This window comes from Cebidichthys violaceus, unplaced genomic scaffold, assembly GCF_023349555.1.
Source record: "Cebidichthys violaceus isolate CVI_PGR_0920_01 unplaced genomic scaffold, fCebVio1.0.p SCAF_5, whole genome shotgun sequence".
NCBI lineage: Eukaryota > Metazoa > Chordata > Actinopteri > Perciformes > Stichaeidae > Cebidichthys > Cebidichthys violaceus.
The window spans coordinates 980,288-994,945 of NW_027176705.1; the positions used below are offsets into that span (position 1 = coordinate 980,288).

General features: G+C 42.7%; 1 protein-coding gene across 5 annotated transcripts in view; it reads left to right on the forward strand.

Moving 5' to 3' along the window:
* dmxl2 (Dmx-like 2) overlaps positions 1-14,646 on the forward strand; it is a 40,910-nt gene extending 26,264 nt beyond the window's left edge. For 3 of the 5 annotated variants that reach the window (XM_068730199.1, XM_068730200.1, XM_068730201.1), the window contains exons 39-54: positions 2,160-2,347; positions 2,483-2,616; positions 2,700-2,785; positions 2,910-3,111; positions 3,880-3,997; positions 5,655-5,720; positions 6,710-6,796; positions 7,072-7,193; positions 7,966-8,104; positions 9,377-9,437; positions 10,347-10,474; positions 10,590-10,667; positions 10,783-10,874; positions 10,956-11,008; positions 11,416-11,633; positions 12,562-14,646. In XM_068730199.1, the coding sequence (XP_068586300.1) occupies positions 2,160-2,347; positions 2,483-2,616; positions 2,700-2,785; positions 2,910-3,111; positions 3,880-3,997; positions 5,655-5,720; positions 6,710-6,796; positions 7,072-7,193; positions 7,966-8,104; positions 9,377-9,437; positions 10,347-10,474; positions 10,590-10,667; positions 10,783-10,874; positions 10,956-11,008; positions 11,416-11,633; positions 12,562-12,771 (1,982 nt within the window). In that variant the 3' untranslated portion in view covers positions 12,772-14,646. Of the gene's footprint in view, positions 1-241; positions 425-732; positions 817-2,159; positions 2,348-2,482; positions 2,617-2,699; positions 2,786-2,909; positions 3,112-3,879; positions 3,998-5,654; positions 5,721-6,709; positions 6,797-7,071; positions 7,194-7,965; positions 8,105-9,376; positions 9,438-10,346; positions 10,475-10,589; positions 10,668-10,782; positions 10,875-10,955; positions 11,009-11,415; positions 11,634-12,561 lie in introns of all 5 variants that reach the window. The other 2 variants (XM_068730203.1, XM_068730202.1) reach the window with 2 other exon arrangements.
* The last annotated feature ends 12 nt before the right edge of the window (positions 14,647-14,658 follow it).

The window sequence follows — 14,658 nt, forward strand, 5'->3', positions numbered from 1 at the left end:
TCGTCACCGTCATTGTTGTCTTTCGTCTTCATAATCTATCCCTGTCCCTATACTCTCTTCTTGTCGTTGTCCTCTTTCCACATCCTGACTTAACTCTGGTCTGAGGCAATGCTTCCATCCCTCAGGCCTGTCTACATATTGACATAGACATACCACTTAGTCCTGTCCAGTTGATGCTCCTAAGATGCTGCTGCTGCTGTGTGGTGTCTTGTGTGAGTGTGCCCTCTGCCCTGTGTCCCAGTGCCAGCTGATTTTGAGGCAGCCAGGCCAGAGGACTCTCAAGAGGCAGGAAGACCTGAGCAGAGCAGCCTCACCCCAAACCCCACTCGCATCCCCACAGAAACCCAGTGCCCCAAACAACCCCCTCCTCCCGTTTCAAGGGGAGAGGGGTTGGGCACTGTGGCACCAGCAACTAAGACCGGCTGTGAGTAACTGGGCTGGTGGATTGCAGTGCTGGTTTGCAGGATTGCAGTGCATGGTAACTGTACAGGTTTGCATTGTTGCAGATGCTTGACTTTCCCCTCTCTCTCTCTCGCGCGCTCAGCTACTGAATGCCCATAACAAACAACAAAGCTCACTAGTGCTATGAAGACATTGTCATCTGTGTTCAGTGTTATGATAAGCCAAGTGTGTGTGTGAGAGTGTGTACGTGTGTGTGTACTGCATTGCATGTACATGTTGTGACGTCCTCTATGCTCATCTCATTGTGTCATTCCTATTGTGCCACCGAAGCAACAGCTGGGCCTAGCAAGGAGTGTTCAGAGGCCAAGGCTGAGCAGCGCTCTCAGACTAAATCTGAATCTGAGACTAAACCAGGTACACCTTGAGAGCTCGTTAGACAATGAAAAAAAACGACTGTAGAGCTGGAGCTCCACGTCTAGTCCTGTTTTGTCCCTTTTGTAGCTGTTTAAGAAATAATGTGAATGGACCAGAGTTACTGTATATCAGTAGTTTGTAGTACATCATAGATAGCTCTTGTGTGTTTGTCTGCATCCGACTTCTTTTTAGATTTGTAGAAATTGAGCCATTTCCTGAGTAGCTCTATCTGTTTAAGTCTGATGACTGAACTTGACTGTTCATTCATATTCATTAGGCCAAAGTAATCTGTGCTCACATTGTGTTTGCGGGGGAGGAAGATACGGGCTGGCATTTAGACTCAATATCCCCGTAGAGTCTGAGATAGCTCTCAGCAAAGCCAACAGCCCTTTTGAAGAGCTGGTTAGGGGGATCTTAAATGCCAGCCGGGTTTATAGGACTCACTACGCCAAATGTTAAAACTCTGCCCTTTGGAGTGCCCCTGCAAAATCACATGCATGTCTCAACAACACAACCATACACACATGTTACACATTGATCATGTTCCGATTTAACGCTCATTCAAAAACAAAAATGAACATGTTGCAGTCACCAATCTCATCGTGTTTGCCTCCCTCAACTGCTGTGGATACAAGAAAACGCTTAGCACATGACTGCTCTACTAAGTTTGCCGTCGTTGTTTGATGTGTTTTCTGTGTGTACTCTGTGCCACGCGCTACATCAAATATACACTGATTAAGTTATGTAATGGTCTGTGTAGTATCCGTGTGTCTAACTGCACTGTCTACTCTGGTTTGTGTCTTGTCTTGTTTTGTCTGGTGCAATGCCAGAGATAGTCACCCAGGATAATGGTGCAGGTTTGTGCACAGCCTAGTGTGTCTTGCCCAGTGCTTCCATCCTAAACGTTTGTGTGTGTGTGTGTGTGTGTGTGTGTGTGTGTGTGTGTGTGTGTGTGTGTGTGTGTGTGTGTGTGTGTGTGTGTGTGCGCATTTGTGTCTCTTTTCCAAGTGTATTGATCTTCTTTTGTGTGCTATGAGTCATCAAGGTCTTAGAACTCAAAGATATTTTGTAGATGGGAACCAAATTTCATGCAGGATTACGGTTAATGTTCAAAGTTTATAATTCAGCTTCATCAAGGATGTAGGATTCTTGTAGGGTGTGGGTGCAATTCCCTTTTTCCCTATCTATTTCTTGACCTTCTTTTGGCTTTAATGTGATTCCATCCTCGTCCTTCATACAAAACTGCAGCACACTGCAGTCTGCTGCAAACTGACCTTATCAGAGTTCATTGTGTTTGAAAGATAACCATCTCTTCGTTGTTCTCCCCCCCTCCCCCCCATTAGCGCCCCCTCAGCCCCCAGCGGAGGATGTGGACCGATACAGACGCAGGTTCAACATGAGGATGCTCGTTCCTGGACGCCCTGTGAAGGAGACGCCAGCCACCCCGCCTCCTGTGCCCACAGAGAGACCCGCATACAGGGAGAAGTTCATTCCCCCAGAGCTGAGCATGTGGGACTACTTCGTGGCCAAAGTAAGGCATTCAATTCCACACATGTTGAATCGACTAATGAGATCTGTGTCTTCAGGTCATTTATAAAGTTATCTCTCTCTATCTGCCTTATTCCTTTGCTTTTTTTCTCCTCCATCCTTATTTCCTCCCTCTCAGCCCTTCCTGCCGCTGTCAGACAGCAACGCTCTGTGTGACTCAGACGAGAGCGGCGCAGAGGACGATGAAGATGACGACGACGCCTTCCTTTCTGACACACAGATAACGGAGCACTCTGACCCCAACTCCTACAGGTAGGGCTCACCCTCGCTTGTTTGTGTTTCTAAGTCGATGTCTTTGTTTCAGAGATTAATGTCTGTCTGTGTGTGGTGCGTAGTTGGGCTCTGATCCGCCTGGTGATGGTGAAACTGGCTCATCACAACGTCAAGAACTTCCTCCCTATCACTGGCCTTGACTTCGCAGGTACACACTCACCTCACAGAGTTTTAGTACACTGAAAATCATTTGTTTGAATATATATGAATAAACTTTTCACTGGTGCTGCTGCCTGTACACAGTATTTACTGTACATGTGTTTGTGTCACAGACCTGCCAGTCGTCTCCCCTCTCAGCAACGCTGTGCTGAAGACTTTAGAGAACTGGGAGCAGCTTCTGCTGGAGAGAATGAACAAGTTTGACGGCCCGCCTCCCAACTACATCAACACTTACCCCACTGACCTCAGCGCAGGAGGTGGCCCAGCCATACTCAGACACAAGGCCATGCTGGAGCCAGACAACACACCCTTCAAGTGAGTTTTGAATCATATGCAAAAATGTAGAGACACTCTCACACACTTTTTACAACAACTTCTCCATTTTTTTTTTTTACTTCAGAATTGATCAGGCTGAACATTAACCCTTAACGACTCAACACTACTTAAGAGTAATTGACAACAAATGGAAGACATACTACTACTGCAATGCTGACACTAACACAAACTGAAGTCATAGCTCAGGAGCCCAACAGACCTTTTCTAAAGTGCACTGCTCCTAAAAGAATATTTCACTCTAGCAAATGTTTTACTTTGAGAAATACGAGTCTTCTCTTGACAAGCGCCAACAGCAACAAATCTCCAGATACGTTTTTTAATTAAAAAACTAAAAAAGAAATGCAATGTCTGGCAACATATATTATATGTTTAATTAATTACGTATGTATTTTATTTTTTAAATGTTTCATTTCATATTGGTATACCGACCTGCTGTCAAAATGTATTTAAGTCCACTACAGCCCACAAAAGTCCACATAGTTTAAATTACATATTTAAATATTTGATAATACAGAGAAAATACAATTAAAAATACAGAGAAACTATATAATAATCAAACCATTTTGTCTTTATTTTCCCTTTCTATATCAATATTGCTTATTATGCGTTTCACACAACACAGAACAAATTTCAGTCACTCATGTCGTAGCAGATCATATCCTATATCATGGTGTTGAACATAAGACCCCGTTAGTGGATGCACTCCTATGTGACCAACTTATTTTTCTCCATACATTCTTCTCTCAGGACAAAGAACCATCAGTCCTTTCCAGCCCGACGTCTTTGGCATTTCCTGGTCAAACAGGAAGTTCTTCAGGAGACTTTGATCCGTTACATCTTTACCAAGAAAAGGAAGCAGAGTGAGGTCAGCAGCAGCCCACATGCATAGAAATAGTTTTTTCTTAATTTCAGTGTTCATTAGCTATGATAATTAGACCCACAATTGTTTTATTTAACTTAATTAATTATTATTACTTATTTAAATCATGTTTGTTCGTATTTACACCACAATGTTTGAATTGTATTGGCCCAAATATGATACTATATTCTCCTTTGTCTCACATTTAGCTAAGAGAGGTTTAAAAGTGATCTGTAAATTACAGACCGTTTTGACTGGCTCGGGTCACTACACTCTAAAGTGCAAGGATCAGCAGATTAAGAGACACTGTCACTGTGTTAAGAAAAGCGGCCCATAATAACCACATGACAACCATGATGATAGTGATTGATGAGACTCGTAACGGTCATCAAACCACTAACACGCAGCCAAGAAATGGAGTGTCAGGATGTTAGAAGACAACAGAAGCCTGAAAAAAGCAGTCAGAGAAAATATTCCTGCTTCTATGAAAAGTATAAAAACATAGAACAAAGTGATGTGTATTATTAAAGGTGTTATTTATTGAAATACCTAAACAAGAATGTACATTTCCTGTTTGAATTTAAATGTTACAGGTGATAAAGGGGGCTATTTTTTTAGCCACGGACATAATATACTGTATATATATATGGGCCAATTCAGTATATATTTTAATTTCACTCTTATTATATTTTATTTTTGCACAGCATGTGTGCAGAGGGTTGCCCCGTATGCATGGAAAACAGAATGTACACACTTCCCACATAGCCTTTTTGCTTTCCAAGTCACCTAAGATTGGAGAGGATGATTTATGGAGGCGTTTATCAGATAAATAACAGAAAGTGGCAGCAAGCACAGCTCCAAATCATGAACAGTGTCGGGTGCACAGCAGTGGCAAGGACAGAAGAAACAAAGCACCAGCACTCACTGATAAAGGGTATGTTCTTGCTTATTGTGTGCATTTCAGTTATAAACAAACAAAAAAAGACCCTTTATCTGTGAGTTCCAGTGCTTTGTTTTTCTGTCTTTATCAGAGGCCTTAAACACTTTGCTCAATAGATGACTGTCTGACTGTGCTGTGATACCCAGGTCCTACCCATGTATCTAAATCCATCACTTTGTTGTAATACACAGAGAAGTGCTCACTGAGCATTTATCTGTGGTGTTGATTTTTCTGTTGTAGTCATTATCATTGCTTTGCCTCCTTAGACGTCTTAAATCACGTACGGGACAACTCGCTGCCCTCTGCCATGTCTGGAACTATTCATTATTATGTACTTTCATGACAGACTGCTACTGTAGCTGCCAGTCCAAAATCAGACAAAAGTCCCAGGGATTGTTGGTCCCAGATGCTTAGTTTCTTATTATTACAACTTTTAATTTGCTTACTGGCGTAACCAGATAACTTCAAATTCAACTGTGGTGCTCAGATCCATACTTCATATCTTCATTCATCCTGCTTCACGACTGTAGCTCCATGCTCATGAGGCCGACTGTGTTTAGAGTTGTTTGCATTTTATCACCAAGTATACATCGAAGATCTTGTCAACCCTTTTTACATTTTCTTTTCATTTCATGTTTTATTTTTGTGTGTTTGTGCATGTGTTTTGTGTCGTGCCGTGTTGGTGTGTTCTGTGTCTATATTGCCTTTGTGTGTGTTGTGAAGTCTGTAGAGAACCACATGGACCGTATAAACCCAAACTGCATAGCAGGAGCTAGCGGTCCATATAAGGTAGTATCATTTACTGTACCAGCCGAGGCCCCGGCTCTGTCTGTCTGTTTGGAAGAGTCACTGGAAAGCCAAGCTTAAAGGAGCATAAAAAAAGAAATCCTGTGCACCGAATGCACCCGGTGTACATGAGGTGGTTTGAAGTAGCAAACTGGGGGAAGCTCTCGAAGCGATCGTTAGATCTTTTTAGTGGAGTTGTATGAGATACTTATCCATACTCGGTGTATTACCTCCACAGTAGATGGCGGTTGACTACGCCGCCAGTTTGGAGAAACAGATACCTGCATGAAGCTAAGCAATGTACTGCCATACTCGAGACACCTCGCCACCTCATACAACCCAAATTATTACTTTTCATGTCTCCTCGTCAGCTTGGCCTGATAGCGACTGCTCTGGCAATATTTCTGGCATAAAATCAGGCTTTCAGGCTTAGATCTAACGTCTTATCTTTCCGTCTCACTGGGACACCTGTGGCATCCGCTCACATAACCTCACATCCGATCCCTACCGATAACACGTCTCCCTGTGTTTCTCACTCCTTTCTCCTCTCTAGCTGGACTGATTCTGCTGGCCCCAAAAGCGAAAAAAAAAAAAAAAGAAATCTCCTCTTAATAGAGTTGGCACATGTAATAGATGTACTAACTTGCATGCTCACTGTCAGAGCTGTGAAAGGCTTGCTAATCATGGAGGGTGTTGTCACCAAGAAATCCCAAAATCAATAGTTAGAATTGTCAATATTTGATTGTGTACCTTCACATGTGATTACTCCTCTCCACCTATGAAAGTTGAATTGCACCATCTACACGTGAAGTGGGATTTTTTTTTGGAGCGAGTTTTGGCATAGAAGGAAATGTTGTTAACATAAACAGTATTTATGAAGATTAGGCTTCTAAACTATTTTTTTGTTTTAGATTTTTTTTTAATCGTTGGCCCTGAAGCCCGCTACTGTAGCTTTAACGTTTGAACCTTGATGTTTCGCTTTTCTTTTCCAGGTGGAGGCAGATCTGGGCTACCCTGGAGGAAAGGCTAAAATCATTCATAAGGAGTCTGATATAATCATGGCATTTGCCATCAATAAGGTAAGGATGTGATGAAAAATATTGTGAAGGACTTTATTTTATGAGTCTATAATTTCCTAATTATTGCATTTCCTGGAAAGAACAATGTCATTTTGCACTAAGTAAAGGGTAGATAGAGACAAGGTTCTGAGACAGAACCAGATCACATAATCCTTTCCAGGAACCTTCCTCTGAATGTACAAATACACATAGTTACTGACTGCCAAGCCCACATTTTAATCTTGTCGTTTCCTCTCTCCCTGTCCCTCTCTTCCTGGCTTCCCCCCTTTTTCCAGTCTAACTCCAACGAGATCGTATTAGCCTCCACTCATGATGTCCAGGAAGTGGACGTGTCTACTCTGGTGGCTGTCCAGCCCTACACCTGGATAGGGGACGACTTTGATAAGGAGTCCCGCAGGTGAGATTCAGGGCAGAATCGTAGGTGGCATTTGTCTGTCCTCAAAGAAACGATTTCAATCATAATTAGTTAGTTAGCATTTATTTACGGATCAATATTTGTCATGATGCTTTAAGTTAAACATCAAAAATGTAGCGTGTTCTGCTTCCAAACATTGAAAACCAAAAGAAAAACACCAATAATAACCGAACCGATCCTAAGAGTCAGTGTTGAGGCCGATCCATATATTTAAATAAATCGGTATCTGCAGAACTATAGCCTATTAAATACATATAATTATCGGATAGTACTTGGTATCGGCAGATGCACTTTAACAATGGGTACCTGCAAAAACTGAACTTAATTTAAGTGAATTAATCATTTTTGATTGATTAATCCATCTTTGCAGTTTCTGCTGCTTTTTTGGATCAAAGTCACATTAATTTAACTGATTATATCACTGGGAATTACTTTTCTATGCTGCCAAGAAGTAATGGAAAAATGTGATTCAGTGAAGATTAATTCTAGGCCACATTGTCCCTTCTGGTTTTCCATCATACTTTAATAATTTGGCCAATATGATTGTAAATTAGGTATTAAATTGCATCTATGTGGTATTAAAAAGATCTTTAAAAGTCGTGAATTTAACTTGCTGAACCCCTGCAGACACCCTGTCAGTAACTTGGTGACTGAAATGTTTTGTATGTGACTGAGTCTTTGTGCGTCGTACGTGTTTTCAACATCTCTACAAAGCATTCTCAGTGATGGGTAATGGTTGTGTTTCGTTTTGCAGCTCTGACGACGTAGACCATCGTTCTTCTCATACCAACATTGCCCAGGCTAGCTCCGCCCCCTTTGCACCACCACAGATACCGGTCTCTGCATCCATGCCGTGGCTCGGCAGTGGGCAGACCAGCATGGGAGCCAGTGTGGTACGAGTTTATGCACTTGGAACACAGATATACACAAACGCAGCCGAAACTGGGCAGTGATGGGTGTGCAGTTCTCTGTGATAGCCAGCAGGGGGAAACTAAGCTCTGTTTTGAAGCCTGTCGACCTCAAAGAACTCTGCAGTCTTTCTGTTCATAACATGCATTAGATGCATAAGTAAAGCTTCAGCTCCTATTAATGCAAATTTAACCATGAGAAAAACTTCTGATTTAGAATTTAAAAGGCACTTGACTATTTGGATTTAGTTCTGCAGCCTGTGGCCCCCTGCACATTTTCAGGAGAGGTTTGTATTTTTAACTCTTATCAATATCGAGCCAAACTGAGCCGACTAAACAGCTGGCCTGCTGAGTCTATGGAGGCTGATACAGAGAGGTGTGTGTGCGTGTGTGTGTGTGTGTGTGTGTGTGTGTGTGTGTGTGTGTGTGTGTGTGTGTGTGTGTGTGTGTGTGTGTGTGTGTGTGTGTGTGTGTGTTTGTATGGCGGAGATGGACGTACATAAACACAGATAGCAGCAGCTCTCACAGCCGGTAACCCAAGGTACAGATTTGCGTCACTCTTACACGCAGCCAGGGTTCTCCATGTCCCAGCCATGTTGATAAATGTCGGTAGTAGTGTGTGATACACAAAGCAAGACGGGACAGAGTGTGTCATGCAGGTTCAGTGGATCACCGAAGAGGCTTTCTTAAGTGTGTGGTGGGGCCTGGTTATTTAGGATCCCAGCTATTTAATGGCCTTTGAGTCTGTAGCGTTGTATTGCTCAGCAGTAAAGAACCACCTCAGTAAGACATCGTCCAACACTCCTGATAAATATACAGTGTAATAACAACTTAATGTTAAAAATATGGTCGGGATAACAGGAATATTGATTTAAGTAATCAAATAATTAAGTAAGTTCATGCTGGCATAAACGCTGTGAACAGGCTCTCTATGTCTGTGAAATAGTGTGAAAATCAGTCAAAGTTTAATTGATGTTGAGTTTAATTTAGCATATTAATATTCAGATGTTTATGGTCCTGTAGTTTTGTTTTTTCGCCCGTGTTCTTGTTTTTCTTTTAAAACAAGACAAACCTCTGTCTTATTGGCATTTTAATTTACCAAAATCATCAGTTAGCATTTATTAACAAACTGAACAGAACAATCATGAAGGTTTTGGGGGGTTTTTTCAACCTAAAAAACTCAAAGTTATCGTCTGGTTTATGTAACATTATCCGTTACATAATATAACTTTATCTTTTTATTGTTGTTTTTTTCAGATTATGAAGAGGAATCTAAACAATGTGAAGAGAATGACATCCCATCCCATATATCAGTATTGTAAGTGTTTACACAACGGAGTGTTACCACCTGGCTCAAGGCTGGCAACAAAAAGGGAGGCCACACACAGATATCTAACCCAAAACAGTTTATTTAAGCTCCACAACTTCAGCATAATGAAACAAGGATGAGGCTGGTGCAGCAGGCCCTGCTGAGAGAGAGAGAGAGAGAGAGAGAGAGAGAGAGAGACTCCCAGAAGTTCTGTCTTTTATGCCTTCCTGGAGGCTCCAATCAGATGGGCTGGTATCAGCAGGTGACTGTCCCAGCTCCTCCCACCAGGAAACCATCACACAGCAGGACCACAGCCAGCAGAGTGGGAGGGTCGTCACACACCCCCTCCCTTAAGATTGGGGTCCTCACTGCAGGCAATCTCAAACATGACCATCCAGTATCCTCCCCTCTGCAGCTTTGGTACCTGAGAAGCAATTTAAGAGGCGAGAAAACCAGAGCAGACAGAGAGAGACACTGCAGGGAGTAAAAGAACACAAGTTAACTTTAGCAGTTACAGCTCGGGACATGGCATCAGCCACTGTATTTTCCGTGCCTTTTACATGACGTATATCTAAATGATATGGCTGAAGGAAAAGACACCAACGCATAAGGCTTTGGTTTTGGTTTTGGAGTGAGTGGAGAAAGGTTAGGGGGTTATGGTCAGTATATAGCACCAACGGTCTTACTCCACCACACACGTAAACCATTTTGATTAACTTCTAACTTCCTTACTTTTTATCTCTCTCCCCCTTCTGTCTGCCTCCATCTCTCTCCCTGTCTTTGTCCCTCTCTTCTGTGTGTGTGTGTGTGTGTGTGTGTGTGTGTGTGTGTGTGTGTGTGTGTGTGTGTGTGTGTGTGTGTGTGTGTGTGTGTGTGTGTGTGTGTGTGTGTGTGTGTGTGTGTGTGTGCATGCATCAGACATGACAGGGGCTCAGGACGGCAGTGTGAGAATGTTTGAATGGAACAGACCTCAACAGCTCATTTGCTTCAGACAAGCAGGCAATGCTAGAGTCACCCGGCTCTATTTCAACTCCCAGGGCAATAAGGTACGTACACACACACACACACACACACACACACACACACACACACACACACACACACAGCAACTTTTTGTCTATTTGGTGTGATTGTTCTGATTGCTCTGTGCTCTTCCTACAGTGTGGAGTTGCTGATGGAGAGGGCTTCCTCAGTCTCTGGCAAGTCAACCAGACATCATCCAACCCCAAACCCTACCTGGTGAGGTCTCCTCCCACCTCCTTCATCACCACACACACACACACACCTTTAGACAAAACTAAACAATGAACTATGAATCATTAAAATTGCTAATGTTCTGTTCGTTGTCCTACAGAGTTGGCAGTGCCACACTAAGACCTGCGGTGATTTCGCCTTCATCACCTCCTCCAGCCTCATCGCCACAGCCGGACAGTCCAATGATAACAGGTCAGCATCAAACCAACACGAATCGTTCTCTGCTGGTATCCACTCTCTAATGTTATCCTTTATCGTTGACTTTGTCTCCAGAAATGTTTGCCTGTGGGACACTCTGGTTTCACCAAGCAATACCATGGTCCACGGTAAGAAGATAGATAGATAGATAGATAGATAGATAGATAGATAGATAGATAGATAGATAGATACTAACTTTATTGATCCCACGAGGGGAAATTATTTTGTTACAAGCAGCAATAGGTTCCAGAGCAGCAATAGGTCACAGGTATAAAAATCTTAATATTATATATAAAAAAAAAGAAGAAAAATACACATGTCACAATACACAATATATACAATTATAATAGAGTAAAGATGTTATATAAAAAATGCACACTATATGCACACTATATACACAGTGAATAGAATAACAGAATAATATTAATCAACTAAAAAGAAGTCCCAAACGCGTCAAACGAGCGGCGTTTAATGATTTTTCCCTGTACATCGAGTTGTGATCTAATTCCTCCTTTCTTCCCGCCCACCCCTTCAGCGTTCCCCTGCCACGAGAACGGGGCCACTGTGCTGCAGTACGCTTCCAAACAGCAGCTGCTCATCACCGGAGGCAGGAAGGGCTTTGTGTGCGTGTTTGACATCCGCCAGAGGCAGCTGCTCCACACTTTCCAGGCCCACGACTCAGCCATCAAGGCCCTCGCACTGGATGCCTTCGAGGACTTCTTCGTCACTGGCTCTGCAGAGGGCAACATGAAGGTGACGCGTTGCTCCGTCACTCACTCGCTCACTGACCTGCCATAACACATTCACAGCCATACTTTGATTGTGCTCTGAGGATTAATGGGTTATTCTAGGTTCAGGCCTACTTGATACAATCTGAAAATCCTCTCTCAGACCTGCTTTTAATCCATCATATTCGTTTCTAGATGAATGCAGACTGATTCACCAATGCGCTTTAACCAAATGAAATGTTATTTCTGGTGTTTCTGATACAATAGCTACTGGTTTTAGAGTGTTTTGATTGGGCTTTTGCTGCAAGTTTGCCATTATTGATAAAAACAAGTGGCAACATATTTTCCACCAAAATACCTTTAAGCATTTTGGGAGGGCTTACCCCATGTCCAGATCGCAATCGCCACGTCAGTGCTGAGCTCGCCCCAACAACAGCGTGAACGCGACACTGAAGCAACTGTCTTTACCGGTTCCGTCTTGTCTGCAAATTTCAAATCGTCAGCAGAAAGCTTGGCTGCTCCTTTGCTTCTTCGGTGTGACCTTTTCCTGTGAAATGTGACTGTTTTTGATCTATTTTTCCATCAACACTGGTGCGTATGATTCATTGATAATAACCTGACGGCGAACGTCTAAAGAAAGTAGGCTATACCACCTTTCAAGACGCTTTTTAATAATTCAAATGATGAATTAATGATAAAAGCCTAACAATGTAGGAAGTTGTAGTAGTGTTTTATTGGCCATCAACATTGCGTTTACGCATATATTTCTTTTTTTTAAAAAGCGTCTGATACACTTGCCGCCTAGACACAGGGTAAGCCTTCTCCTGGCCTCCTAATGCTCATTGAATTTAGCACTTGACAATCGCAGTGGCTTTGCATAATAAAATAATGATAAAGAACAGTATGCTGGTTTGAAAAATAGAAACTTAACACCTGTTCCGTCCTGTCTCCAGGTGTGGAAGTTAACCGGCCACGGGCTCATGCACTCTTTTAGCACCGAGCATGCCAAGCAGTCCATCTTCCGCAACATCGGTGCCGGTGTCATGCAGGTGGAAACGCGGCCCGGGAACCGCATCTTCACCTGCGGAGCGGACGGCACCCTGAAGATGAGGGTCCTCCCGGACCGCTATAATATCCCCAGCAGCTTGGTCGACATCCTGTAACGCCTACTTCCACTTCTGAGGCTCCAAAGAGGAAAGAGACAGAAAGGAAAAAACACAAAAAGCTTACACTTGCTAGGAATTAATAGTATAATTGATGGGGGAAGAGTTAGTCAAAAAGCGCACCAGGCTTTTTGGCACCTTTCAGAGTGTGCGGTGTTCATGGGTTTACTGTTGATGTAAATCAAATCCACAATGGGGAAAAAACGGAGCTGCAAACATTTTTTTTCTTTTTCCCCTAAAGGTTGAAGGCAAAGTCACAAGCAAAAGGTATCATACTTGATTTTAAAGCTATATTTATTGTAATTTTATTGAAGAATCTCTACTCTTAGAGTGCGTCCATAGGGAAGCTATGCATGTCCTGTTCTCGTTCCGCGGTGCAATCACAGGTCTATTGATAGTGCTCTGTAAAAGTGCTCAAGCAAAAATTTTAAAAGTGTGTAACTGTCGTCATTTTGTGCCCACAGCTGAAATCTCTTAGCATCTACTGTAACCAGCACTGTGGTTTGTTATTAAGTCAGTGGTTTCCGGTGTGAATCGAGTTGTTGGAATCTGCATTTTGTTTCAATGGTTTTGCCCCCCCACCCCACCCCCCCTGACTTTTTGCCCAGCTTTTCTCAGACCTTACGGAGGAGTTGATGCTGCGTTGCTCCCCCCCCCCCCACCCCCCTTACCCCCCTTCACTGGCTGCCCGTCACTCACTCTGGCCCTCTCCTGGTTTGGGCTTGATCCGGCTCGGTTCGGTCCCCTCAAGTGTGTGTGTGTGTGTGTGTGTGTGTGTGTGTGTGTGTGTGTGTGTGTGTGTGTGTGTGTGTGTGTGTGTGTGTGTGTGTGTGTGTGTGTGTGTGTGTGTGTGTGTGTGTGTGTGTGTGTGTTCACTCTGCTGTGTCTGCCATCTGTACGCCCACCTGCCCTCAAATGCCTGTTTGTGCGGCCGACTCCCCTGCTAGAACATTCCTGTTTGGAAGATGATGTGTTTTACTCCTGTGACTGTGATTTCAATGTTTCCATCCGTCTGGTCCAAACCTGAATGCCCACCAACCCCCCCCCCCCCCCCCCCCCATTCAGAGCAGAAACACAAAGGTTCACTTCTGGTTTTGCACAACGATGTTCTTGAATTTGTTTTTAAATTAATTTAATTGTATTATTTAAATTATTTACATGTTTGTGTTTTATTTTTGGTTGACCATTCCTATTTAACTTATTGCCTTTTATTTTAGGAATGTGAGGGGTTTTACTGTATCCGACTGGGAGATGTGCAACACAGTCTACTGTATGTAAGTGTGTGTGTGTGTGTGTGTGTGTGTGTATGTGTTACCTCGCTAGTTGTTTTTACCGTTTCATCCACAAGAAATAGATATTTGCACTCAAATTCTGGAGACACTAAAAGTTTATTTCAAATAAATAGGATATCGAAGAAGAAACTGTTGTATACAAATGAATGTCTGGCTTTATTTGGCCTAGTAGTACAACGTTTGAAATAGTTTTAATATATAAATTATATATAAATATATATATATGAAATACCACAACAGCTTGTACAAACATGAAAGCATTTCTTTATTTTTGGTTTGTATCATACCAGCTGGATTAGTTGTATCTTTTGTTAAGTGTGTGTGTATGGTATTTATTAAAGAGATTTGTGTTTCTCTCCCACTTTCGGCCCACTATGTGTACTGTATGTAGCTTAAGTGTTTTACAATGGTCCTACTGGTGTCTGGTGTGTGTGTATGTGTGTGTGCATGAAATAATGCAAAAGAAGCCAATATCATGGGTAGACGCTTACTAGGGCACTTGAGCCTGGAGGTGTGTGAGAGAACAGGTCATGGTCAGAGTTTTACCTTTGTAAAGTCAATAAATTCTTTTTATTTCATCAGGCTGATTTGGCGC